The sequence below is a fragment of the Adelges cooleyi genome, unplaced genomic scaffold (genome assembly GCF_023614345.1).
Source record: "Adelges cooleyi isolate 19-005CV unplaced genomic scaffold, UGA_ACOO_1.1 ACOO_flye_CR_arks_rails_tigmint_CR_PRNA_9, whole genome shotgun sequence".
Classification (NCBI taxonomy): Eukaryota; Metazoa; Arthropoda; class Insecta; order Hemiptera; family Adelgidae; genus Adelges; species Adelges cooleyi.
Window position 1 is genome coordinate 17,100,762 of NW_026096579.1, and position 26,488 is coordinate 17,127,249.

The following is a 26,488-nucleotide window of genomic DNA, read 5'->3' on the forward strand; positions in this document are numbered from 1 at the left end:
AATTACTTATGAAAAACATGCGCAGTAATCTTACGACACTTGATATAACATCTTGGATTTCTTGAATGTATACCACCATTTTAAATAAATTGACTCCATCACCGTTTTCATAGAAGAATTTAGATTCGTCAAATTCTTTTTTATAGTAGTAGTAACTTCTAAAATACTCAATGATTTCCGTGACCTGTCGGTTGAATGCGATGTCTGGGAGAAGCTTGTAAAAATATGATAGCGAAGCAATCATTGTCGAACCAAATATGTGGTCGCTCTCTTTGATATTTTTCAGATAATCGTCCATGCAATTAAATAACACATGAGGGTTCTTAAATCTTTTGCACTGTTGGCCAAAACTTGTTTCGTAGTTACAAAATGTCGTGAACCAAAAAGCGTACTCACAACTTAATAGCTTATGTACACGCCGAATTTTTTTTTTTAAATCTTTTCTTTTTATCTTGTTGATAGGCCTTTTGAATAAGCGCTGCACGTCATAATACAATCCGTTTTCTCGAATGTCCATTGGTTCCAGAGCGGACCACCCCTTGTGCGACAGTAAGGAGTTTATCTGGTCCTTAAGTGAATTTGTGTTTGCCGATTCTAAAAATAGAGTGCACACACAGAACATAAAAACACACAGGAATTGTCTTCGTGTCATTTTTTTATTAGGTACCTAAACAGACAGCGCTAAGATGGATTTTTAAGCAAGACACTCTAGTTATGCCGATCTTGCCAACTAACCAAAAGTAATCTTAGATTAACAAAAAATATATTTTTGCTTTTCACGAGAAAACGAAACAGAATCTCAATATTTGTGGGTAAATAATAATACAAAATTGACGAATGTACTTACCATATTATTTGTTTCGCCATGGCTGTTTCGTTTAACACCTGCGTTAACAGCAGCTTATGTTAATGACTTTTAAATTCAAATTGAATTTTAAACAGTAAACACAGTTATTGAAGATAAATAAAATGTTTCTTGTTGTACTAGCTCCACCACTTTTGTCAGAACTAATTATACTCATAATTGTTATTCAGAAATTTCCTCTTTTTTAATATTACTATAGAATTAAATTTAATATTACCGATTCTGCTATTGATATATTTAATAATAATAATCGTCATCAACACATAATTAAAATAAAACATTTTTAAAGTGTACATAATAAAATTTTGTTTTCAAAGCTGTCAACCAGTTTTATACACCGGTAGTTTTAAGTAGATTTAATACACTGAAATTATTGTATGTTGCCTACCAATTTTTTATTATTTAGGTCTTTTAAAATAAACGATAAGCTAAAATCGCTAAAGTTGTTCATAAAATTAGTTCAATATTCAATATCTCAGGGTTCACACTAAAGCATATAATAAGGAGGAGGTTTTACATAAAATGTATAAATTTCAAATTGGGATATCCATAAAAACTCTAAGAAAAAACAAAAAATTAGGGAAAAATTCATAGAAAAGTCGAAAAAACGACCATAATGTTCAAAATAGTTGAAATAATTTAATGTAAAAATAAGATAATTACCCTACTTGTATGTCGATTGGGAATGTTAATTAGATTGCGTTATTACATAGATTAGGTTAGGCCATTATTACGCCTATGAAAATTTTTTTAGATAATATTATAGACATTATTGTTTGTTTTAGTATAAATAGCACATTTAATATGGAAAAAATTAAAAATTCCTACCAGTAGATTGATTATAAGAAAAAAACACGTTGTACATACAATTGAACGTAAAAGTTAAATCGCTTTAATGCGTCGTAGTGATGGTACGTTGAAAATGATAATACTGTTATCTAGTTAATCTCTTTAATAAATTGGTGGGATGCCTATATATGTTAGACAGTAGAACCAAATAATTAAAAAATTTCAATATTTCACAAAATGATGAAATATCTTACAAGAAATATTTTAAAACACTATACTTAGGTAGTATTTTTTTTTTATAATTTTGTTTCTTTTTCCATTTCTTCGGGAAACCCTACAACTACTGCGTTTATACTCCAACAATATAATATGTATATAATTAATCATTTGTGTTTTGTTTTAGGCACCATAAGTGGTAAAAAGTTTGAGTCAATCATCAGACAATATTGCAAAAAAACTGACGAAAAAGTTTTAGACTTCATGCGCCAACGGTTTTTATTAATACTTGCCAAATTGTAATTAAAACATTAATGTATGATATATAAATCTGTAAAACCGCATATACTATCATATCTATGTTACTTATTATATTTTATATTATGCAAAATGTAGTTTTACCTCCGTAAATAAAAAGAAATATTATTATCATTATTATGTAGTCTAGTTATTGTACCCGGTCCCGTTTTTTTTTCCAATAACAGTTATATTTTTTTTCAACACATAATATAAATTACATTCATTCAAAAAAGATACATACACAAAATAGATAATATACAAAATTAATTCAAAGATACGTGACACGATAAATGGTAAATGGATTAGAAGAAGAAGTTATAGAGAAAGAAGAAAAATACAAGAAAGCTACATACACAAAAAAGAATAATGGTCGACGGTGGTTACATTACCATAGTAAAATTCACATATAATCATAGTTTTGACATATTTATAGTCACTAATAAAGGAAAATCTACTAGTCAGTATATATAATATTACACGAATATAAGAGAAAGACGGTTGCAGTGGGTCTATTTGTAGGATAGTATGTGGAAAATATTGGAATATTATAGAATGGACAGTTATTGTGGGAGGAAAAAGAATATAATACATATTATAAATAATAATAAAAACACATTTTCTGTTGCTTTGGGTAAAACTAATTTTAAAAATGGCTTTGTAATTCTTATACGAATACAATTATTACTAATATGCATTAATCAAATTTTGTGCAGGTGTAAATTTTAGCTATAATATTTAAAGAGATATACCATTGTTGCCCACTGACCGTCATTCGCCCATATTCCCCTAATTTTTTTATTTATTTTATTTTATTTGTTCATATTATACATCTTACTTTATCTATTATACATGATATTATTTTTGAACGCTTTACATTTAACTATACTTTTTTTTTAAATCCAATGGTAACGAGTTGTAAAAAATTAGACCTAGGTAATCTACAAATTTCTTACTAAATTCTTTATTTGTGTATCGCACAGTAGTGTCATATGCTATAAAATCTCTTTTATTAACTTGTTTAGATAAAGTATGAGTGTTGGAGACTAATAAAATAGCAGATAACTTATCTTAACTTAGTTTAATGATGTAGTTCCAAGTATTTATTTTTTACTCATACGTATTCTAACAGTTAGGTTCTGTTGCACTGATAGTGGTTTTATTGCATTATCTGCAATATTAATTTAATATTTTTTATATTATTTTGTTTATACTATAAATATTATATTTTTTCATTTTTATTAAATAAAATGCAACTAACTAATATATTTTATTATTTTTATTAAAAAGTATCGATGGAATATTTATCGATTTATGAATTAATTTATGTAATTATAATGTCATGTCAGTAATTTTTGAAAACCTGTTGTCTGCATATAAACATACATTTTTTAAGTATTAGAAAATGTAGTCAAATATTATGTACCTACAAGCAGAGATGAGCATTTTTTATTTAAGTTAAAAGTTAACTCGATGACTAAACATTTTAGTCATCGCATAAAGTTAACTTTTTAATCATGATTAATTTAATCATACAACAACAAATAAAATTAGTCATGAATACAAATTTCAACTTTGAAGTACGATTAAATTAGTCATGATTGAAATATTTAATCATGGGCAATAGTTAAATTAATCATGATTGAAAATTTTAACGCGAATAATAGTTAAATTAATCGTGATTGTAAATTTTAATGCGAATAATAGTTAAATTAGTCATGATTGAAAAAGTTAATCATGAGCTCAAGTCGAATCAATCATGATTAAAAGAATTAATCATGACCAATAGTTAAATTAGTCATGATTAAAAAATTAACTTCTTTATAGGTACACACGAATAAAGTTTTTAGATATTTAAGAAGTACATTTTTTTTCAATTTAATATTATTATGTATTACGTAAAAAACAAATTATTAATTACGAATAACAATGATTGAAAATATTTAAAATTTTAATCATGATTGAAAATATTAACGCGAATAATAGTTAAAATAGTCATGATTGAAATATTTAATCATTGATATTAGTTAAATTAGTCACGAGTAAATGAAATTAATCACGTATAATAGTTAATTTAATCATTATTCGTATGGTTATTCGTGGTTTTACAAATAATCAACTTGTATTCGAAAAATTATTTTTAAAATAAATTAACTAAATAATTCCCAACTCTGCCTACTACAAGGTATCGGTGGGATGGATATTATTTTCAACATATTCGTATTTCCCTAGAATATGAGTGTCTCACATCAGATAGATCACACCCTGTATTGAATACCTGCGCACGTAACGTGCAACAACGTAGCGGCGACGCGGTAGAGTGACTACATACAGCCTAACGTTTCAGGTTTAACAACTACCGCCGGAATCGGCAGGATTTCAGGAGCGACCGCGGTTATGGCTCTGCGGCAGACCCGTGTGGTAGGGGTAAGGAGGCGACGCGCGTGGCTCTGTCCGCTGTACACACGGTCTGCGGTATCGCGGAACGAGTGCATCGGCTCTCGGCTGTTCAGTGCGGTCGTGTGTTTGCTCTGTTCGGCAATAATAATTCAAAGTAAACTAAACGAAAATTCATTCATAAAAAACGACAACCGGACAAAACGAGCCATAACATGTCGAGTTTCACGAAGAAATTGGCCCTGTGGAGGCTGGCCGTGGCCATCATTTACAATAGATTTATGGGATTCCTATCGAGGCTCGTGGTAAGTCCGGCATTGCACCAGTCATCAATCGCGTACAAAATATACAATACACACCTAATTATACGGCCGTAGGTATACAACGCTATAAAAAAAATATAATATATTGCTGCTATCGACACTATATTAGTTTCGCTAATGCACGGTAACGTTTTAACACGGTCGTAACCGAGCGGCAATTTGAATATTCAACACATAATTTGCTAACATCGAACACGGTCCACATAAGACTTGGTTAAACGATCGTAAAAAAAAAAATTGCCCATAACGCTGCTAATCTTTGTAAGGTTGTAATTTTGTTTTATCGATACTGACCGCGTTGTGATTGGCAAACGACGTGTGAACACAGCTGCTGCTCAATCCTTGTAATTGTTATCAGACCTTCCTCGCCGTTTCAAGTAAACCACTGCACACTAATCGATATTTAATTGATTTGTATTGAAAGCAAACGTATTGTGTCATCGCCGCACGTGGTGATAACCCTGTTAAACGAGAGTGGCGATTTATTTATGGGAGCTCGGAAGGTATTTTACAACGATGTGTTTTTTATTAAAACTCAATTGACAAACATTTTTTTTGATAATATTTTCACAAAGTTACTCTGTTTTTTTAACAATGCAACCGCTGATTCTATTGCTTCGTATAGCAACTCTATTGATCAGAAATCGTACCCAAAATGTACTTTGTTGGGCCTAAAATTTTAAAAGATCACCCTCTCCCTTTCGAAATCCAGAAAAACTTCTTAAAAATTTACATATTTTACAATTTAAAATTCCGGCGAGTCATAACTTTTTTAAGCGTTGACAAACATAAAAAAATATCATATACCTTTTCCTCTAAGAGGGGTGGAAACTTTTTGTTTATTTCAATTTCCAAGGTGTAGATCTAGGGTTTAAGGTCTAAAAATTAAACCGAAGGTATATCTATAGTGGGGCTATAACATAAACAACTTTCTTAAAAATATTTAGTCAAATTTTTTGTTTATAAAAGTTAACAAAAAAAAAAAAACTACTTACTAACTACCTACTATTAGAGAGAGTAGACGCCGTGTTTTACTGTTAGTACTGACATTTCTCATGTTTTCTGTGTTTTTAAATCAAAATTAGTTACTAATTAAATCGAAGGATACCGAAACGCATAAGATAATCAAAAATGATCAATTATAAAAGTTGAAAAAAAAACAACAACAAACAAACCGGACGGTCTAGATTAATAGGGTCCTTGAAATGTAATTTTTACATGATGTAAATTATATTGCGAGTATCTGGTCAGTAATATCACGACCTCTACACACATCTATGCAGACCTTGAAACGGCATCATCTATATAATAATAATAATAATAATAATATTATCATCTACACGAGAGATTTCGGATAAAAATATTTTGGCGGTATTGTTATTAACCACGATGACTTTGAAACCGACAGACCGACTCGTCTCTTATAGATCATTATCGATCCGCATCGAGTTGATGTCGACCGCTTTCTATGCCAAGATTCTCTATAGATAGTAGCGACCAACTGAAATTAAAAAAAAAATTAAATGATTAACTTTTTTTACATAGCAAATCATAATAATATATAATCTATGGTCACAATGTTTCGACGTGAAACTGCGGACAAACGACTTATGCTGTGCTAATTATTACATCTACATAGACAGCATGGAAACGTTTATAAATCATAGTATGCAAATCCATAACCAGTAGCAGATTTTGACCCATTATTTTTTTTTCTATTTGTTTATTATATAATAAAAAAAAATAACTCGTTTTGCTTCTCACTAATATGGCACATACCGTGCTGTTATTTTTCTACGGTTATTCGATAATCATCATCTAATACATACTTATTAATTCTATCGTGAAAACAAAGTTTCGCAATAAATCCTTCGCGGCAAATAATGAGGGGGCGCCTCTCAAATTTGAAAAGGGTGAAATTGTGTAGACTTGTCTGATGAACTTATCGACTGTTGTCTATACAACGAGGTCGATGATGTAATCAGATACACCAGATGTAATCGAGTCACAGACCTTGTACGCTGGTATATATTAACTGTACTTTAAGTATAAATGTGAAAACTCAAAAAAATTAATGTGTTGGTTCATTTTAATTTCTTCACCGCACGTTTTTTTATCTGTTCATTTATTTTATCGAATTCCAACAACAACGGTGACAAAGAGATTATTATACAGCCTACAATTGCTAAGGGACAACAACATATATAATTGGTCGTCCTAACCTAATGGTTAGCGTCAAAGGCACTGACACTGCTTCTAAAGATTCTTCTACGAACAGTACAATAACGCTGAACAATTTGCTATTGATTAATGGATATTTTTGTTTGTGTCGATTATTCGCATTATCTAACTCGCGTTTGTCTTTCCCATACAATGTCTGAGTAATTTACAAATATTATAATATGCATTACCTTGTAGTTTTAGACATTCCACACCACGTTGACTTTGACGACGATACACAGAAATTGTATACGTTGTCGAATTATACACACTTGTGTAACAAAACAAATGTATACCTATAATTGTAATATTCGACGATCTGGGCTGTTATTACATATCAAATAATAATGATGATAATTACACGATAATGATTATGATCAAATAATGATATTATATAAAAAAATCTTCAAAACGCGACGATTAGTTCGATTTTTTCCTTACTACAGTTTACCACAGAAAAGATTTAATTTAATGTATTTTGTGAACCGACCCTCAAATAATGTAACGAACAAACTAATAATAAATTTAATTGACTGTTTAATTTTATTTGGCCGTTTTCGACGTACAAGATGCCACGTGAAAAAGATTCTAAAAAAACTAAGATTATCCTGCTATACCGGTTATACATTAAATAACCATTTGAATTAGATTAGATGACATGATTAGAAAAAATATAATCTATACTTACAAAAAAAACATAATTAATAACCTTATTATTCCAGTCCAAGTATTGACCATACAATTTTAAACAGGACTAAAACGAGGTCCTAAATATATAATATTTTTTTTCTCGAAATTAATAATATTTAGTTATTGTATTACATGTACTAAAATTATTAAAATCTTGTTTTATATAAATACTGTGATTGGGAACTGTGGAAGAATTCATATTTTACATTATTTTTTAGCTTCGAAACGTAGCTGAGAAGGTATTGTTTTTACAATAATGTGTTTTTATTTTTTTGTGTCTGATGTCTTCTAAACTGCTAAACCGATTTCTTCGTGTATCAACTCCATAAATCATAAATCATACCTACAAACACTTCATTAGACCCAAAAAGTTCACCCCTTCTTATTTAAAAAATCGACAAAAAACAACCCCAAAATTACGGCCAGCTATAACGTTTTTTTAAAAAAACAGTCGAATTTGTTTAAAAGTAGTAAAGAAATATCCTGTAGACAAATATTATCATTATGATTATACGTTGGCAGACCAAAAAAAAATAACAACCCTTCGCTCAGATCAAGTTAAAACTTTTTCTTTATTTTCCTTTTTGTGTATAGTTTTAGGGCTTATGACAGTGATAATTATCGATAATATCGTTTATGTATGCATGTAATCTTGCAAATGAATCGTTTGAAATGATAATGAGAACCAATATTAAAATTCCGTAGACCTTATACTACTTACTACTTAGTAAGATCTATGATTATTTCACTGAATTTTCACTGTATTCAGTTCAATGTGTTGTTCCTGTACATTAGTAATTGTGTATAGATTTAATATTAGGATAAATGAAGAGATGGCGGAAAATTATATGGTTTACATATTTAAGGGTCCTTTCTGATTTAACCTACTCTAACATATCTCATATTATTATGATATGTGATAACAATAACGAAAATTGCATTTTGCATTACAAAAATACAAATCAACGAGAAATGACCTAGACTTTTCGCATACCTTTAAAACATCTTTTATAATATAAATTCCACTGTAATTCAATTAATAATATAACCGTGGCTACCTGGTAGCCTGGCTTTGCCCGGCGGTTAATATGTATAACTGCAAAAAAGAACCCATAAATTATACACCTGAGTCTTAAACCTTGTGAAACACTATGTATTAGAAAAAAAACAGGAATAAAATAGTAGTTCAGTAGTAACTGACAAAAATCGTGCACAGTCGCGGTAAACAAATTTGTTTTGTTCTATATGTAACATATTATTAACTACATTATACTATTGTAGAAACTAAGTATGGCTATTTAACAAAATAAGAGATGAGTAAAATTGTACGATAGGAAAACCTTTTTGGTTTGATAAACGCTTGAAATATTTTTACAGCGGTTTAAAAATTGGTTTTTCATTATCCATTTATTTGTAATGTTGTCTCAAATTTTTTTGTTAACTTTAGAGTTTTAACAGTTCTGTGATATTTAATATTTACATTTTTTTTTTTTTTGTTCAGCCAAGAAGAAAAATGATCATTAATATCGAACAAGGAGTTCTACAAGGTCAATACTATAAGACTCGCCTGTCGAACAAACCATTTGTCAGTTTTCTAGGGATACCCTATGCTGAGCCGCCCATCGATGAACTACGATTTAAGGTAATTAACAGTATATGTCGCTTGTAATTTGTACCCAGGTGAAACCAATTATTTACCAATAATTTTCCATTTTAATATATTATAACTATTTATTGCAGCCACCAGTCAAACACCCTGGATGGACTGGAGTTTACAAGGCTTTTTCAGAAAAAAGCAAATGCGTACAACACGATATAATGATAACGAAAAAAATTGTAGGAAGCGAAGATTGTTTATACTTGAACATTTTTGTGCCACAAGTACGTAAAATTTAAAACCATGTTATCGAATTAACGAATTTTAATATTGTCATTTTTTTTATAGGAATTAAATGAAAAGAAACCTGTAATGATGTTTGTGCACGGAGGCGCGTTTAACTTTGGTTCGGGATCGTCAGACTTCTATTCTCCGGACTATTTAATCGAAGAAAATGTAATCTTGGTCACATTTAACTATCGCCTTAATGTTCTAGGTAAAAGACTATGAGAACTTTAAAAACCTTTTATTCACCGATACATAAATATTTAGTTAACATATTTTTATATGTTTGATTTTATGATCTGGGTATGATTTCATCTTTATACTATTTTATAATTTAATTTTGTATTCTGTTAATATTTGTTATGGACATAAAAGGATTTCTAAACCTGGATATCGACGATTGCCCCGGAAACGTGGGTTTAAAGGACCAATTGTTTGCGTTCAAGTGGGTAAAAGAAAACATATCGGCCTTTGGAGGCGACGCCAATAACATAACAATTTTTGGAGAGAGCGCTGGATCAGCGTCAGTCCATTACCATATACTCTCTCCGTTATCAAAAGGTATTTATTTTTTTTTTATGACTTACGGCCGCTAGAAACTATCATCATATTTATTCGGAATCGTTTTGTCAGGTGTGTACCAAAGAGCTATTATGCAAAGTGGATGTGCTTTTAATCCTTGGGCATTTAATTCGAAACACAAAAACGCTGCGCTCAAAATAGCGGCGGATTTGGGTTGTCCGTCGGACGACCCTCACAAAATAGTGCAGTATTTAAGAAAAGTTCCTGTACAAGACTTGGTAAAAGCTACTACGATCAAATCTAAATTCGAAGTATGTATTTACGTGTAATTATAAGTATAGAAAAATAACTGTGTGTATTTATGAGATAACACTTTCAACTTCAATAAAATTAGTTTAATAATCTATAAGAAACAAACTATAGTAATAATATTTGTTAATATAAAGTTATAAATTATTTAGTAGGTATATTATTTTTTTTATTGGCTGTTTGAAAATTAAATAATTTCTTTTTTTTTCATAGGGCCAAAGAGAAGTTTTGGTTTACCAATTTGTTCCGACTATTGAAAGCGATCTAGTCGGTGAGAGATTCTTACCGGCCCATCCAGAAGAGCTGTCAAAAACGGCCACTTCGATTCCTTTAATATCTGGAGTCAACAATATAGAAGGAATGATAGTGTTTGGAGGCAAATGATTTTCTTAATTAATTTTGCATGAAATACTGTAAGGCTCCGATAATGAATGGCGTGTTATTTGCGTAATTAATTAAAAAATTTGACACATTTATATCACTTATAAAAAAAAATGTGTATAATGTGATAAGTAAAATTTTTACTACACAATACCATTTGATTTGAAACGACAATTTAAAACAAATGTAATGCTTGCACAAATATCATCAAAATAAATCAATCTTTTCATCAACGTTTACATAATATGATTTTTTACGTTACTGCAAATTAATACAATATAAAAAAATCCAAGATACAAGACGTATATTTTATGTTATTGTGTTATAGTATATTTTTTTCGTTGTCACGTTCATATAAACTGTCATGAATTTTTTTTATTTTTTCAGAGCATAGATTTGGAAAATTAATGAATTTTAATAAAGTCGAAGAAATAAGCAAATTGCTCGAAAGCGAAATCAAATGCGATGAAGTCAAAAATAGGATTCAATCGTTTTACTTTAATGATTACGATTCCAAAACCGACATTGAGAAATTGGAAAATATTTGCGCGGTAAAACATAATATTATCATTCAATTTATACTGTTATTTGTCATTGCAATTCTAAAATCTTCCAAAATATTATAATACATACCTAAAATATTGTATACCTAATGTAATTTGAATGTAAACCGAAGTAAAAATGATTTGGACTTTTTAAGTCAAGATTAGTACAAGTAATCTTATTCTATACATTTTGTTTTTAAAGTTTTAAAAAAGTATCAAGTTATAAGCAAACGTTAAATAGACTTTTAAATGTTACGTTTTTTTTAGTGTATGATATCAATTTATTGTTTTTTTTTTTTATAGCTATTCAGCGATGTATTTTTCACTAAAGATTTCCACAAAGCATTCAACTACTTACTCGTAAAAGGCAATACGCCAGTTTACAATTATGAATTTAAATTTGACGGAGAAATTAATGTATGTAAAAGACTTCTTTTTGCTACAAGACCAAAATTTCTCAAGTTGAAAGGTACGACGACATGTACATTTTGTAATTTTAACTATAACAACTTATGTGTTGTTTAATTTTACATAAAAGAACATTTAATTAACTTTTTCAATCGTTTCTTTTTTTCTGGTTTGTTGATTTTATTTTACACTTTTTATTATGTAAAAAAAATGAGTATTGTAATAAATCCTTCATTTTTATGAAGTAAATTACAAAATGTTTTCTTGGAAAAATGATTTGCTCATTATTGAGAAGAAACGATCAATGTCTAATAAGTAATATTAATTAACACTTTAAATTTACAGGAGCATGTCACGCAGATGAATTAAGTTACTTATTCTTTGGTAAATTGTTTGCATTCACACCTAAACCAAATTCCAAAGAATTGAGTATGTGCAGGACAATGTGTAAACTGTGGACTAATTTTGCAAAAACTGGGTTCGTTTATAGATGTTTTTTTCATAACACAATAACAGCTGTAAAAATAAAAACAATTTTACTTTTAGAAACCCGAATTCGTCAGATCTTAAAGTCAAATGGGACCGTACAAGTTTGGAAAATCCTAAATACTTATCAATCGACGGTGATGATACTCATATGGTTGATGGCCAAGTGAACGGAGCCAAAGTACAATTTTGGGATGATTTAGCCGAATTAGTAAAATTAAATCAAAAGCTGTGATGTTTTGTTGTTAATGTATATTATATATAAATGTTTTTACAATATTATAGTTAATTATAATTATACATTTTATTTTTATAACTACTATACTTATAATATTCTTAAAATATATGTATGTTGTGCTAAATATTTAATACATTTTGTTGTAACTTATCGACACTGTCTATAATTTTTATTTATAAGTAATAATAGTAATAAAAAACAACTGTTGTCTATATTTAATTTTACGTGAATGATTTCTTTTAAGAACAAGTAAATAATATTATATGCACCTTTAATATCCACTTCCGTAGTTATACGAGCCCCACGATTGATTGTAATTCGTCTGAGCAGGATAACTCCAATTTTGGTACTGGTACGTATAGTCTTGGCCAGTGGACGTGTATTGTTGATAAGGTTGGTTATATCCGGACGAGTACTGTTGTTGTGGGTAGTAAGTTGAGTTGTAGGACTGATAATTGGGTGCTGTGATTTGAGTGCTCGGTGTCACGGCCAGTTCTTGAGCTTGTTTATTCTTCAGTTCTTTTTCAATTCTAGATTTTTCTTCTTCAGCCGCAGCTATCGCCTTTTTCTTTTCTTTGGCCAACAACTCTGAATAACACTTGAACTCCTGCAGGGCTTTGCGCAACGATACGAGGTCATCCGTATAATCTTCAATGAATTCCAACTTGCGTTGAGAAAACAGAATTTTTTGTTCCAAGTTAACGCTGCTCATGGACAATATGTCGTCGAAGGTTTGTATGACGGATTTCTCGTCCAAAGGTTTTACGCTCATTTTCAGTTCGACGAGTTGCAACAACAGTCTAGCGTTCTCTTGCATATTATCTTTGTCTTTATTTATGATGTCTGAAATTACTTCGATAGCCTTGTCAATTTTACTCACAGACTTCCACAAGAATCGTGCGTATTTTATTGCAATGTTGGACGTCAAAAACTTGGTGTGAGAAGTGTTTATATAATGTGAATAAAGGTCGGATACTTTGTCGAATAGTCCTCTTCTTTTTTCCAAATTAATGCGCCTATAGATGATTTGTAGCATATGTGGCACGGCCTTATCAAGATTTTCAAGGATTTCGGCAGCTTTGTCCATGTTATTCATGGTCTCTTCATAAGCAGCCCATTTCAAATGCAATTTAGTTGATTTACGGTGATGGACTAAACACGCCCTTTTATATAAATCGTCCATTAAATCACTCACATCGGTATTGGCCGATTCCAAATAATCCAAATAACTCAACCAAAAATCTTCATACAAAGCGCACGCTATAAGACACCTTTCGTAAATAACTACTATTCGTTGATGGTCTCCGGCAGCTTTTTCAAATTCTATGTAATTTTTCCAATTGTCAATTTGACATTTCTCCAATGGTTTCACATGAAAATATGGTCTTTTAATACCTTCCTCAAAGGTTTGTCGTTTTGTTATTTCTTGCGCTGTTTCTTTGTGAACCCTCAACCTGGAGTCGATGATCTTTTCTTTTAATAATAATTCTTCTTTTTCAGTCACATCGGATGAAAATATATGCTCTTCTTCTCCAGGCGGAGCGGAATCGTCGTTTAATAATTCGCCATCACTACTGATTCTCAATCCTTCCGATATTTGTTGCCGAAACTCCAGAAATTCTTTGGCACTCAACAACTTATCTGGAGAATTTTTATTAACAAACTCTTTGAAATTCTCAAAATGCTGCAAGTATCCTAACGTCTGAGTACCAAGAAGACGATCGTAAATGTTAAACGCGTTTTGCACCATGCCCTGATCTATTTCCCATTTAATGTAATGGTCCCATAAACGGTCCGATCTGTACTCAAGTCCGCAAATTTGCAAGCCTTTCTCGAATTTACTACGAATATGGTCGATATCATCGGCGTGGTTTGTCTTTAAATAGGTCATGTAATGAATCCATAAATCAACACTCAATGGTATAGCAGTAAGTCCACGTTCAAAAACTTTTTCACATTCTTCTTTGTTATTGTTCCTCTTTTCAAAATCGGCAAATTTTCTCCAATATCCATAACAGTATGGATAAAGCGCGAGAAACTTTCCATAAGCTTCTCTGGCATGATCAACGTTATTATCTTGGTCCACGTACTGCAATAAATAAGTCCATCCAACAAAATCAGAAGGATCGGCCTTTACAGCCGCCCAAAACTTGTCAAGTTCAGTAATAGGTTTCGGTTCTTCAGTTTTCAACTTCTTGGCCGATTGTGATTGCATTTCAATATCAATTTTGCTTTGTTTCTCGGATTCATCTAATGTTTTTGGTCTCTTACTGCCTTTTATACCTTTTACGTTAGGCAATTCATCGTCGGATAATTTTTCAGTTTGATCAGATAATGTAGCCGACGGTAAGTCGTCTTCAGATACTTCTTCGGTGTCGGGTTGTTTGTTATTAATCGATACTTCAGTACTTTTGGGCATAGTGTCAACTTGCATTTCATCTTCCGATACCATTTCAGTTTCGAGTTGTTGTTTATTATTTTTAACTACTTCAGTTGACTGCTTTTTTGTAACTTCCTCTGAAGATGATACTTCTTTGATTTCAGCTGAATCGTCTTTTTCTGCATTATCATCACTTATGTCAATTATATCAGTGTTCGGTAAAATAATTTGACATTCATCGGAATCATCATTATTTTCGTCGTATTTCTCATTTGACTTTTGTAGTTTGTTGCTTGTTATTTTTATTGACATTGTCGGTGGAGTACTTATAACTTTAGGTAGCTCTGTGTCATCAAGTTCTGGAACATTATCGTTTTCTTTAGATTTATCACATGATGCGTCGTCTTGGTCAGCCATAATACCAAAATTTCTAAAAAATAATTTAAAATTCATTACTTTTTATATATTTAATACAAACATATAAATATTACCTAATAGCTAATAGCTTTATTTTACAAATTGTATTTATTTAATAAAACGTTAATTTGTACTGAAAGCGAAATCAATTCACTATTATAATAAAATAACAAAGTTAGTCATAACATATCAGATACACATATATCTTAGGTATTCGACATAGTTATAGCAATGTGATATAACTTGATTCATCAATGAAGTCGTAATTAAATATATTTACCTGAAAAACCTATAAAAAAAAAAAATGGTTGTTATTTTAATAAAATATTACAACTACACAGATGACACTACTGACGATTAGTAAGTTTACCAATGGAAATACACTAATTGAACTTTTATTGAGATATAATTACATGGTTAATACATTAATTTCATTATTTAAGACACACGCAGTATAATTTAAAGTTCGGCCTTTAATACACAACCGGTAGTTCTTACTGAAAGTTTATTCGTAAGTTGAACCTTAAATTATATTATATTATTATCTTATATTCTTATCTATTAAATTACTTTACGCGTTGCGATTGTTTATGTTATCGTAAAGCTGGAAACGCACCGGTTGCAACATTTTGTTGCGAAACGTTTCGCAACGTGGTTAATAAACCATAGCAAAATAAATAGGTATGCCAGTAGCTTGTGATAATGAAAAATGGCCGCGACCTTTTAGGGAGGGGGAGGAAATGGGGCAAAACTATTATTATTAACGGGAAGATAGGAACGGCCATTTCGTGAAGGTTGATAAGATAAATTGAAGACGTACCTTTATATTTTCACGTAGTAAGCAACGGTTATTGTTGGTATAGCCTATGATACCTAACGCTCCTAAATTATATTAATATATACTAAATTATAATATTAATATGTAAATATTATACTACATTACGTTTTGTACCAATATCAAAATAATTGAATTTGTATTTAATATAATTATTTTTATTTATTTATAAAACATATTTACCGGTTGCTGTATAATTCGTCAGCACATATTTCCAAAAGCTCTTCACAAAAAATAAACGAAATAAAGTGCACTGCCTATCGAACGGCAATTCTTTTCGGTGTTTTCGCCATAACAATAACTATAATATAACAAGTAATATTGTTAATATAAACTAGAAATAATACAACCGAGGTTTGGTTAACTGACTATAATATATGTTATAATCGATCGAATAGTAGAATGAATAAATCTTTGTCATTAATGTGATTAAAATTGTATTTTTAATATAAGGATAGATACGATAAGGATTGATCACCTGTCTATAGCAATTTGTTGCCGTAATTACCCATTTATCGTAAATAACATGTTATAATGAAAATATCTGTTGGACCCGTAGACTGTTAATTCACACACGCACAGCAACCTAGAAACTGACTACGGTCAAAGTGTAATTTAAAAAAAATATGATTACATATTTTTGAGAAAAATGTTTATGTTATTGCCCCACTCTGGATCTAGCTTCAGTCAAATGTTTAGACCTTAAATCCTAAAAATACACCTAAGGGCTAAGAAATTAAAAAATTAAAGAATAAGTTTCTACCTCTTCTAGGGAAAAAGGTATACGTATGATATTTTATATGTTTTTCAACGTTTATCGGTATTACTACAAAATATTCCAGACAAATTTGGTACTGATTCGATTATTTTTAAAAAAGTTATGGAGCGCCAAAATTTTAAGTTGAAAAATAAATACATTTTTATAGTGTTGTAGGGAAGGGGTGAATTTTTTACACTATTGGACCAATAAGTACCTCACAGGTACGATTTCTGATCTATAGAGTTGCTACACAAAGAAATCGTGGGTACAGACACAACAATTAAAAAAATAAATAAAAACACATAAATATTGAAAAATCAAGTTCTGACATTTAGTGGATCCGTATTTTTAGGGTTTTGTTTACGAGTTCATTTTTTTAAATGTTAGACTGTGTTTGTTGCGGAACAAAGAAAATTGAATTGAAAATATTTAGTTTAATACAAAAAAAAAAGTAAAATTATACAACTTAGATTTCTACGCTAAAAATTCCTAAAATGGATAACTTTCCTAAATTGGACTAAAATTGGGATAACAGTAAAAAAATTAACGTTTTTTTCATATGTCGAAAAATACTACACAATTTAATGTTATTTAATAATATCCGATCAATTTGAAATTTTGTTTTACAAGCACTATATATATTTCATGATCGATTTTGCCACGACATAGGTATATAGTATATTTTATTATTTAAATTTCTAATTCCTAATTTGTCGAGAGAAAAAAAATGTATCATATTCATAGACCTAATGTCTTTTAGGGTGGCTTGCTGTACCTGGACACTTGTCTACGCCCCATTTGTCCGTTATCAATAGTCATAAATAAATTGTTATCATTATATTGTTTGTTTGTTTCCAACCATAGTCATTGCTACTGTAATCTGTAATCTGTATCTTTATAAAATAATTCTAGAACATTCAGTACAAGAAAAATTGTCATTTTTGTTATGTACCTACTTATACTAAAACATATTTTCGTATAAGTCTTAAAACAAGTTTTAAATTTTTAATTCGTCATAAAACTTCAGGCATCCTTCATAATTTAATCGCCACTCAATTTGTAAAAACGGTATTTACTTTTAAATTATAATTTATTTATGTAGTGGACCTATTATATATATATTTTTTAAATGAATCGATAAAAATCTTGAAATAACACTTATTTATAATATTTTGATTATTAATAAAGGAACCTACTTTTTTTTTTGTAAACCTATTTGACATATTATATTATGTAAATTGTTAGGGCATACAATTACATAATATAATACAATACTGACGTTTCTAAACAACTAGACTGATTTTATTCATAGTATTAATTATTAAATATTATATATGATGTAAGGAGAAGTTTTGTCGAAAAATACAGGTAACAAAAGTACCACGATTACCCCCTCCATCCGCAATCAAATAATTTATTCGATTTACCTGTAAATATTCATTAATAGATAGCTTTCAATGGTAATTTTTTATTTATCAATTCAAGTAATCTAATGTTTATAAAGATTATGTGTATTTGATTAGTAGTCTAACAAACTTTTTAATAATACATAGCAATTTCCTCAGATTTAGTCAAAGGCTCGTTGTACACCAGCTGGTCATATTATTAGGTACTTTTGTTATGTAAATAATACAATCGTCAATAGACTTTTTTTTTAAATCTTATTATATTTTTAATTCAAAGCATAATAATATAATGAATCAACATTATGAGTTAACAAAATTATTATAGAAAAAATAGCAATTAATTTTTAAAATAAGATCCAAACTATATTTTAATTAATTACTATTTACAATTAAGTATATTTTGTATTTTAATTTTATTTTTTGGATTGTTTAATTTTTGGTTATTTGTATAAGCATATTTGTGATTAGTCTGTTTTTATTTATAAATTATTAATTTTAATTTGCTTATCTTACTTTTTAATAAACATATGACAAGAAAATTTACCGATAAATTTCTGAGAGTAATTTTGTATAAGCAGTTCTCATTGTAATAAAATCAATTAACTATCCTTTCACTAGCCACTTTTTGTATGTGCGACTACAACTATTCTCTTATTTGAATGATAGTTTTGATAAATTTTTACTAGCCAAACTTTGAAATTGAACCATTACTTTTTGCATAATTGTATTATTAATTTTTGTTTTTTTTTCCAGATTATGGCCTGTAAAACTGATCAAACAGAAACTGCAATTAAAAAAGACTGGTATCAATCAGAAACTCATGTATATATTACTATACTGGGTAAACATTCATCGAAAGAAGATTGCTCTATACGATTTGAACCAGACAGTATAACCGTTGAAGCAAAATTTGCTACCGGTCAACTGTACACGTTGTGCTTAAAGCTTTTTAAAAATATTGTACCAGATCGTTGTAATTATAAAGTTTTGTCATCAAAATTGGAAGTAGTCCTTGCTAAAGCTGAATCGGGAAGATGGGACACATTGGAATGCGTCAAGCCCACACCCAGTGTAAGCATTGAAAAACGCAATTGGGACAAACTAGTCAGTGAAATGACAAAAGACGATGATGAAAACGATGTTAATAGTTTGTTTAGAAAAATTTATTCTGAAGGCAGTGATGAAGTGCGCAAAGCTATGAACAAGTCGTTTTTAGAATCCGGCGGCACAGTTCTCAGTACAAACTGGAAAGACGTGGCCAAAGATAAAGTCGATATTAAACCTCCGGAAGGCATGGAATGGAAAAAATGGGATGAATAACAAATGCCATAAATGTTTGTCATGTATTTAATAATTTCATTGTAAAAATATATCATTCGTCTGCCATGACTTTTATATTGTACATAGCTCCAAATTAAATTGTAGACAATACCTTGTATCCTTTTCATGTTTAGCAAATACATGATTATCATTACATTTTGTTTTATAACTGTCATAAACTTTTCTTAAATTATTTATAATTTACATGTCAGCTAAATTAATTTCACTTTTGTTAATTTTTTTTATGAATTACTACAAATAAAAAAACTATTATTAAATTTTTAAACGAAATATAACGCAACGATACTAAAATATTCAATTTTTCTTTCATTATTTCTTTATTATATCAATAGCAATACGATATAATTGAAGTTTTTGAAGTTCTACAAATTATCTATTCCTTGTATTATGAGAGAAGGGCTTGCATGGACACAAAAACAAGTTATTCATGCTTGTGTTTGTGTAAATAGGGTGCTGCATTTTTAGGCATTAATCTTAATGTGCGCAACAAAACATTGATTATAAATACTTGTTGTTAAAATCTAAAGCTGTCATGTTGATGACTGGAATGGTGTTAAATCATAATCTGACAAATTGATTTAAAAACCAATTCAAAGCAAAATTGTTTTTTTGCAAACAAATTTTAAATTTACTAGTATGAACAATCTTGTAGTCAGGTACAATACTTTACAATAAAAACATAGTGCACTAGGTAATTAAAAGCATATAAATATATTTATCATCAGTCTGACTTTCTGATCTAAATTCCAAAAACTGTTACAAAAATATCCATTATAGCAAGAGGTGTACTTAATATAATAAGGTTAATTTTATTTTCCTAGGGTTTAACTGTTTTATAAGGTGCATTTTGTAATTAATTAATAGCATTTTTTTATGAATTAATACTAATATAAATATTACTTATTAGATATCCGATATTAAATGTATATCCCCGTTGAGCATAATAAATTAATATTTAAGATTAGACTTTATAATACTTATACGACAGTATCAAACTCTATAACAGACACTTACTTTTATTGAAACAAACAAGTTTTTTTTAACAAAATATGGTAAAATAAGTCAAGAATAATTCTCTCATATATTTAAAACTTGGTAATTTCACCGTTTTAGCACATGTCATCATAAAAGTTTGGTTATCTAACAACCAAATATCAATATTTAATTAAAATAAAAAAAATCATGATTACCATCTCGTTTAGTTATACATGTATGCTCAAAATTGTTTATTTAATATACAGATTGTTTGTTTTTTGATATACATTTAGAAATGAATTAAACGCTAATATACATTGATAACAATGTGGTCTTTATTCAAAATATCAAACATTTCAATACATATTAGTACAAACGTTGAGGTGGACCCATGGTTGACTTAATATGCAGCGACCTGACATTTTGCCAATGCTTTTTCAACAATGAAACTAAAAAGTTAATTGAAAGATGGATGTTCTGAGCTAATTCTTCAGATTTCATATCGACGTGTCCAACAGCAACACATAAACACAATACCTATTGAAAATAAAAATGAAAGTGTTAGATTAAACATATCTATCTGATCCAATAGTCGACGACAGTTATAGATGCCAACTGACCTTCTTCATTTGGAATTTGATGGTGGCTTTCACCTCGTCAATTTTCATGTTCATGGACTCTTGATGAGACAATAAACCAGGGAATTTACCCGCCTTGTTTAAACCAGGTCCCAACAAACGAGGGATCTGTTTGATGAGAGCATCACTAGCCAAAAATGCGTCGTACCTCTTGGCCAATTTCTTAACCAACTTCTTGTTCTTGTTGAGCTTTTTAAGCGCTTCAACGTCCATAAACGGTACCTTGTTTACCTGCAGCGATTTTCGTAAATAAATTACTATTGAAACTCTACTTGTGCGCTTACAAGTGATATTCATTTGATTGTACCCACCTCGGCTTCGTCACAATGCTGTTGATCACCAAGAATGCAAACCTTCATCTTGGGCCTCGGGATGTGTTTTAGCTTAATCGTGCCTGAGAAACGTTTGTCCTTTTGCGGGTCGTAGTTCTTCAAACCGATTTGTAGTTCGACCGTCTGGAGAAAATTCTTTTTGTGGGACTTAGCATGACTCAAGACCTCGTTGACGCACTCGTACAGAGTATCCTTAGACACTTTCGAAGACATGGCTGTGTGTTGACGGCGGACAAACACTTAAATGCAAAAGCAGACACACCAGTAGATTAGTACAGTGCAAAGGGAAAAATAATCAACAATTTTCAAAAACTTTACTTAGTACTTACCAAAAGACACGAGTGTAAAAATGAATCCGATCGCTTTGCTTATGCTGCAGAGTGAAAGAATTTGTAGGTTATGAACTGTAATTTGTATATAATATGTAGTACATTATGGTAGCCGTGTTGCACGGCCACTTACCAGTCGTCTGGTAACTGGTCCATTTATACAACAACTTACCGTGGTAAGGCAAACGAGCCAAATCTAATAAATATTATCTCTTATCTCTCTAAGATAACAATTTAAATATAAAAACATTAGACAAACATGAAACAACAATTAAAACCAATTAACCATGTAGTTTGAACTTGGAAGTTACACCGTACACGATTTTTTTCTAATTTATGAATTAAAATATTAGCTGAATTTTTTTTTTTTATATAATAAAGACTAAAGACTGAATGAAAACGACAAAAAAATAGTATAGCTTTATTGTTAAAATTAAAAAAAAAAATTAATTATAAAAAAATATATATTTTCTTCTTATAAATAATAATGAAAAAATATAAAATAAAACAACTAAAATAGATTAGAATTAAACATTTTTTTTTCATTTTAATACAATGTTTGATATAATATGCACAACAGTAAATGGCGGTATTCCGATATTTTATCGGAAAAGTGGTACAGAAAATTCAGTAAGTTTTTCGGTAGTTAGATTTGGTTACGGGAAAAAATTATTCATTTTTTATAATTTATAATTAAAGATTGATTAAATTAAAAGGTAATATGTGTTTATTAGGTATAATTCACTGGACATTCTTTTTAACATCTTAAATTACAGTACCTACTTTTTAGGTTGGTTTCGGGTTTGCAATAAAAAATTTAAGGGTTAACAGCTAGGTATTGTTTTTTTTGGCAATATTGATTGAGCGAGTAATTGATTATAATGTGGCGATGTACATGAAAAATAAGACCATTATTATATGTACATTAGCAAATTTCAGAAATAATAAAAAATCAAAACAATAGTCATTGCCAAAATTGGAGTGTATAAAAAAAATTATATTTGCTGCTAATACAGATTTTTTTGTCTCACATAATTCCATTTTAGACATTCTATTGTATTTTTAAACATCATTCCTATTTAACATTTAAATTATTTGTTTTCAGGTACCTTTTACAACATTTTCTACATTAAACGCTGTAATAACATTTGCCGATGTACAAAATGTTCATTTTAAAACGATACGCACCGATAAACACTGTTTTGTATGGCATAATGTTGCAAACAGGTAAACATATATAATAGATTTACATTATTATTATAGAATCTATAATATTTTTTGTACACAACTACCTAAATGAAGTTAAATATACTTAATTATGTTTTAGTTTCAATGTGAAGCTGAAAAGGTATAAGTTTGATGATGATGTATCTCTTTATTTTTTTTAGCTTAGTTATTGCTGGTATCGGTGATTTGAATGAATGTACAATATCTTCATGTTTAAAATTGATATCATGTTTGATCAAAATGATGGTTGGTGAAGAAAACATAAGCATTAAGAATACGGATAGATTGAAACGAGAAATAAAAGTAAAAAAAAATTATAATAATAGTCTATAATCGTCGTGATAAAAAATTATAAATAATTTTATTTTGTAGCCGTGTATTCCTATTATCGATCATTTATCAAACATATTAAGGTCAGGATCTATAGAAAAAAATTTAATAAGTTCAATTGAAGTACAATCGTTGAAAGAGAACAAAGTGATACAAGTAAATAATATTTTTTTTATCCTTTCATTAGGCGGGTGGTCTACAGTTGTAGACCAGTCACACTATGACTCAGGTAAAAAATGTACGTCAGTCAAACTTTATTTAAGTGTGACCGAAAATCAATGGAGGATTATGTTCTAAGCCTGGTACGTCGTTAACATAATATTATTACGTATTGTTTTTAGAGTTGTTTGTGCAGTTGGTCAGAAATAATTTGTAGCGATTTGTGTTGGATCATCGTTGACAAGAAAGTTTGTGCTGCTACAAATGATTGGTGGAATTTGCATATTAACGATCGAAAGCTTTTGGTTACAATTATTATAAGTAATTGTTACGAGTTAAATACATCTGCAGACTTTCCTATTTTTTTACCTCATTTATCTAATAAGGTAATAATAAGCATGATTTGAATTTATTTCAAACTAAAAGTACATTCCTTTTGCAACACTAATTATGTATTAGAACTTAATTTTTTCAATATTAACCTTTCAACGATTTAACAAATAAGACACGGAGAGTTGGTTGCAAAATATTTTTTTTTTACTCCTATAGTTTTCAGAACCTATGCTATGCTCAGTATGATAAATTATGTATTATTTATGTGTTTCAGTCCTTATTAAGGCTTGTATGTTGTATGATAGTACAGGGTGTATGGATAGCTGGTATTTGTGGACCCTTACCAAATTTAGATAATATTGAAATCAGTGCAGCAAAATTATTCAGATCGATTATAAGTTATTTTCGACCAAATCACACGAAAATCGAGCTCGCTTCTGGGTAATACTAAATTGCAAAATATTTTTAAAATATTCGATTATAAATTTGTGGAAAAAATAACTGTTAAGTTTTAATCATTTTTTTTTTTTACATATTTAGATACATTTTTATAAATACAAACACGTCACAGTTTATACAAAATTATTATTATTTAAATACGAGTGTACAAAGTGAATTACAACATTTTTATGAAACGGTTGCATCGCGCCTTGTAAAAGGTTTTGTATATTTTTTAATTAATTATTAGCTTTTGTTTTTAATATTTTCTTAAAATTATAATTTTGTTTATGTAGATGATGAGACAGTCGGAGAAATATCAGGTGTGGGGAAAAACCATAATTTTTACGCATTACATTCAAATGGACTGACAATGTGTTTAGCATATCCAATAAAACATAACATGATAACGATCAGGTAAAAATATCGTGCTAAATAATAAATATTAAGTCAGCTTTTAAAATAAACGTCCACTTAAAATATTCTACTATAGCTAGTGTTAGTTAAACTTCAATGTATGCATACTTCCGTTTAAAAATTTCCAAAAACTTCTAAAAATGGTTAAATGTTTTACACTAAGATAAACAGAACTTTAAAAAAAAACATTAATTTGTTTACTAGAATTACATTTCTAAACTAAAAATTTGAATCGTTATTGAAGTACTTAGTAGAAAAAACCTGCAATGGTACAAAACTTTATCATAAAAATAATTTTTTTTTATATACTTACTCAAAACTCGGCATTGATTTTTAATTATTATTTAATCATCAATATGCTTGAAAATATTATTGTACTCTAGTTAACTTTTACCAAAATATAATTTTGTTTTATTTAATACATATACTTTTTTTTTCTCAGGCATTATGCGAAACAAGCTTTTCAACAATATTTATTGGACATCAACAACTGATAGTATTTAATTTACTGTTAGTTTGTTGTCAAATTCGACATTCAAGTGGAGTTTGTGATCGAGATCACTGGTCTGCAATTGTGGACTAGACCTGAATAAACATCGTTTTGTAATTACCATAATATAGAAGTTGTGTTTTGTATTAAATTATATTCCCTTTTAATGCCGGAATGCCATTTAAGTGTTATTGTGCCTTATGATCAATTCTCGGTAACATTTTGACACTGACCATACCTTAGCAATTGATTATTACATTTTATATTAATTGAATTATGAACTGTAGACGTCGCAAAAAGTCTCTCTTGTTGTTTGTTGTATTATGTTAATTCTTGTTTAAATATAATAAATATTAAAAAGTTAAATTGACCAATGGACATTGGTCTATTCTTCGAAGATCATTTTAGTAGCCTATCATTGAACTTATACATTATTTGCACGACTTGACAATAATTATTTTTATATTTTATGTATTTATTATTTACAAATTACATTTTATATTAATCATTATTTAAATGAAATATTTTTTTTAATTGTTTTTATATTAATTTATTTTTATATGTAAATTGTTAAATATACATTTAATATTATTTTTATGTTTATTGTTATGTTAAAAGATTAAATAATCTCTTTACTACTTGGCCAATATAAGTACAGCCAATTGATCAGAAACTATTCAATTGGTATTTTTTGGAGGTCAAAAAGTAAAAAGATGGGTTAAGTTCCAGACACATTTTACTATCTATTCCTAAAAATGGTGAAACTCATTTATAAAATTACATTACAATTTGAAAACAACTTATTCTTAATAGTAAAAGTATTCTTAATTTTTTAATTGTTGTTTATTTGGTATTGTCTTAAGCTAGGATAACCCCCGTACTTATGAATATTTTTTTTTTGCTACAAATTAAAGCCAAGAAGGGTATTTTTTTAGTATAAATTAATAAAAAGTACTCAAGCTAAACAGTTTTCCATCATACAATTTTTTCAAAGACAGTATTAAAAGACTATCATAGCCAATTTAGATATTTACATAACAAAATGGATAAATTGTCCAAAAAAATTATTTGGAAAAACGGTGGTTTTAGAAAATAGATTTTGTAAACTATTTT

The 26,488-nt window shown here is 29.2% G+C and overlaps 5 protein-coding genes across 9 annotated transcripts; 3 read left to right on the top strand and 2 right to left on the bottom strand.

The window, feature by feature from the left end:
• The first annotated feature begins 4,638 nt into the window (after nucleotides 1-4,638).
• Nucleotides 4,639-12,730, top strand: LOC126846122 (juvenile hormone esterase-like). Its single transcript, XM_050585295.1, has 11 exons — nucleotides 4,639-4,869; nucleotides 9,299-9,439; nucleotides 9,538-9,678; nucleotides 9,743-9,890; nucleotides 10,055-10,240; nucleotides 10,313-10,512; nucleotides 10,724-10,886; nucleotides 11,279-11,442; nucleotides 11,740-11,905; nucleotides 12,190-12,322; nucleotides 12,391-12,730. The coding sequence occupies exons 1-11, from the start codon at nucleotides 4,780-4,782 to the stop codon at nucleotides 12,563-12,565; spliced, it is 1,707 nt and encodes a 568-aa protein (XP_050441252.1). The 5' UTR covers nucleotides 4,639-4,779; the 3' UTR covers nucleotides 12,566-12,730.
• Nucleotides 12,651-16,503, bottom strand: LOC126846121 (pre-mRNA-processing factor 39-like). 3 transcript variants are annotated; one of them, XM_050585294.1, is made up of 2 exons: nucleotides 16,384-16,503; nucleotides 12,651-15,378 (listed from the first exon to the last, which is right to left on the bottom strand). In XM_050585294.1, the coding sequence occupies exon 2, from the start codon at nucleotides 15,363-15,365 to the stop codon at nucleotides 12,840-12,842; it is 2,526 nt and encodes an 841-aa protein (XP_050441251.1). In that variant the 5' UTR covers nucleotides 15,366-15,378; nucleotides 16,384-16,503; the 3' UTR covers nucleotides 12,651-12,839. The 3 variants fall into 3 exon arrangements, with proteins under 3 accessions (XP_050441251.1, XP_050441249.1, XP_050441250.1); XM_050585292.1 differs by lacking the exon at nucleotides 16,384-16,503 and adding an exon at nucleotides 15,646-15,904; XM_050585293.1 differs by lacking the exon at nucleotides 16,384-16,503 and adding an exon at nucleotides 15,440-15,544.
• Nucleotides 16,504-17,846: 1,343 nt separating this feature from the next.
• Nucleotides 17,847-20,000, top strand: LOC126846590 (protein SGT1 homolog). 3 transcript variants are annotated; one of them, XM_050586197.1, is made up of 2 exons: nucleotides 17,847-18,028; nucleotides 19,120-20,000. In XM_050586197.1, the coding sequence occupies exon 2, from the start codon at nucleotides 19,123-19,125 to the stop codon at nucleotides 19,684-19,686; it is 564 nt and encodes a 187-aa protein (XP_050442154.1). In that variant the 5' UTR covers nucleotides 17,847-18,028; nucleotides 19,120-19,122; the 3' UTR covers nucleotides 19,687-20,000. The 3 variants fall into 3 exon arrangements, with proteins under 3 accessions (XP_050442154.1, XP_050442156.1, XP_050442155.1); XM_050586199.1 differs by lacking the exon at nucleotides 17,847-18,028 and adding an exon at nucleotides 18,308-18,328; XM_050586198.1 differs by lacking the exon at nucleotides 17,847-18,028 and adding an exon at nucleotides 18,470-18,569.
• Nucleotides 20,001-20,995: 995 nt separating this feature from the next.
• On the bottom strand, nucleotides 20,996-22,122 carry LOC126846208 (60S ribosomal protein L10a). Its single transcript, XM_050585460.1, has 4 exons — nucleotides 21,982-22,122; nucleotides 21,632-21,891; nucleotides 21,303-21,551; nucleotides 20,996-21,219 (listed from the first exon to the last, which is right to left on the bottom strand). Exons 2-4 carry the CDS (start codon nucleotides 21,863-21,865, stop codon nucleotides 21,049-21,051), a joined length of 654 nt encoding a protein of 217 aa, XP_050441417.1. The 5' UTR covers nucleotides 21,866-21,891; nucleotides 21,982-22,122; the 3' UTR covers nucleotides 20,996-21,048.
• Nucleotides 22,123-22,237: 115 nt separating this feature from the next.
• Nucleotides 22,238-25,818, top strand: LOC126846627 (protein fuzzy homolog). Its single transcript, XM_050586319.1, has 9 exons — nucleotides 22,238-22,611; nucleotides 23,087-23,208; nucleotides 23,370-23,511; nucleotides 23,581-23,694; nucleotides 23,880-24,083; nucleotides 24,305-24,471; nucleotides 24,571-24,689; nucleotides 24,765-24,885; nucleotides 25,328-25,818. Exons 1-9 carry the CDS (start codon nucleotides 22,537-22,539, stop codon nucleotides 25,377-25,379), a joined length of 1,116 nt encoding a protein of 371 aa, XP_050442276.1. The 5' UTR covers nucleotides 22,238-22,536; the 3' UTR covers nucleotides 25,380-25,818.
• The last annotated feature ends 670 nt before the right edge of the window (nucleotides 25,819-26,488 follow it).

Coding starts and splice junctions, on each gene's coding strand:
- LOC126846208 (XM_050585460.1), bottom strand. CDS start 21,865: ATGTCTTCGAAAGTGTCTAAGGATACTCTGTACGAGTGCGTCAACGAG. Junction 21,552..21,631: donor AGCATTGTGACGAAGCCGAG/GTGGGTACAATC, acceptor AAATCGCTGCAG/GTAAACAAGGTACCGTTTAT. Junction 21,220..21,302: donor TCAAATTCCAAATGAAGAAG/GTCAGTTGGCAT, acceptor TATTTTCAATAG/GTATTGTGTTTATGTGTTGC.
- LOC126846122 (XM_050585295.1), top strand. CDS start 4,780: ATGTCGAGTTTCACGAAGAAATTGGCCCTGTGGAGGCTGGCCGTGGCC. Junction 4,870..9,298: donor GATTCCTATCGAGGCTCGTG/GTAAGTCCGGCA, acceptor TTTTTTGTTCAG/CCAAGAAGAAAAATGATCAT. Junction 10,513..10,723: donor CGATCAAATCTAAATTCGAA/GTATGTATTTAC, acceptor TTTTTTTCATAG/GGCCAAAGAGAAGTTTTGGT.
- LOC126846627 (XM_050586319.1), top strand. CDS start 22,537: ATGTTTGATATAATATGCACAACAGTAAATGGCGGTATTCCGATATTT. Junction 24,690..24,764: donor TGCATCGCGCCTTGTAAAAG/GTTTTGTATATT, acceptor TTGTTTATGTAG/ATGATGAGACAGTCGGAGAA. Junction 24,886..25,327: donor CATAACATGATAACGATCAG/GTAAAAATATCG, acceptor TTTTTTTCTCAG/GCATTATGCGAAACAAGCTT.
- LOC126846590 (XM_050586197.1), top strand. CDS start 19,123: ATGGCCTGTAAAACTGATCAAACAGAAACTGCAATTAAAAAAGACTGG.
- LOC126846121 (XM_050585294.1), bottom strand. CDS start 15,365: ATGGCTGACCAAGACGACGCATCATGTGATAAATCTAAAGAAAACGAT.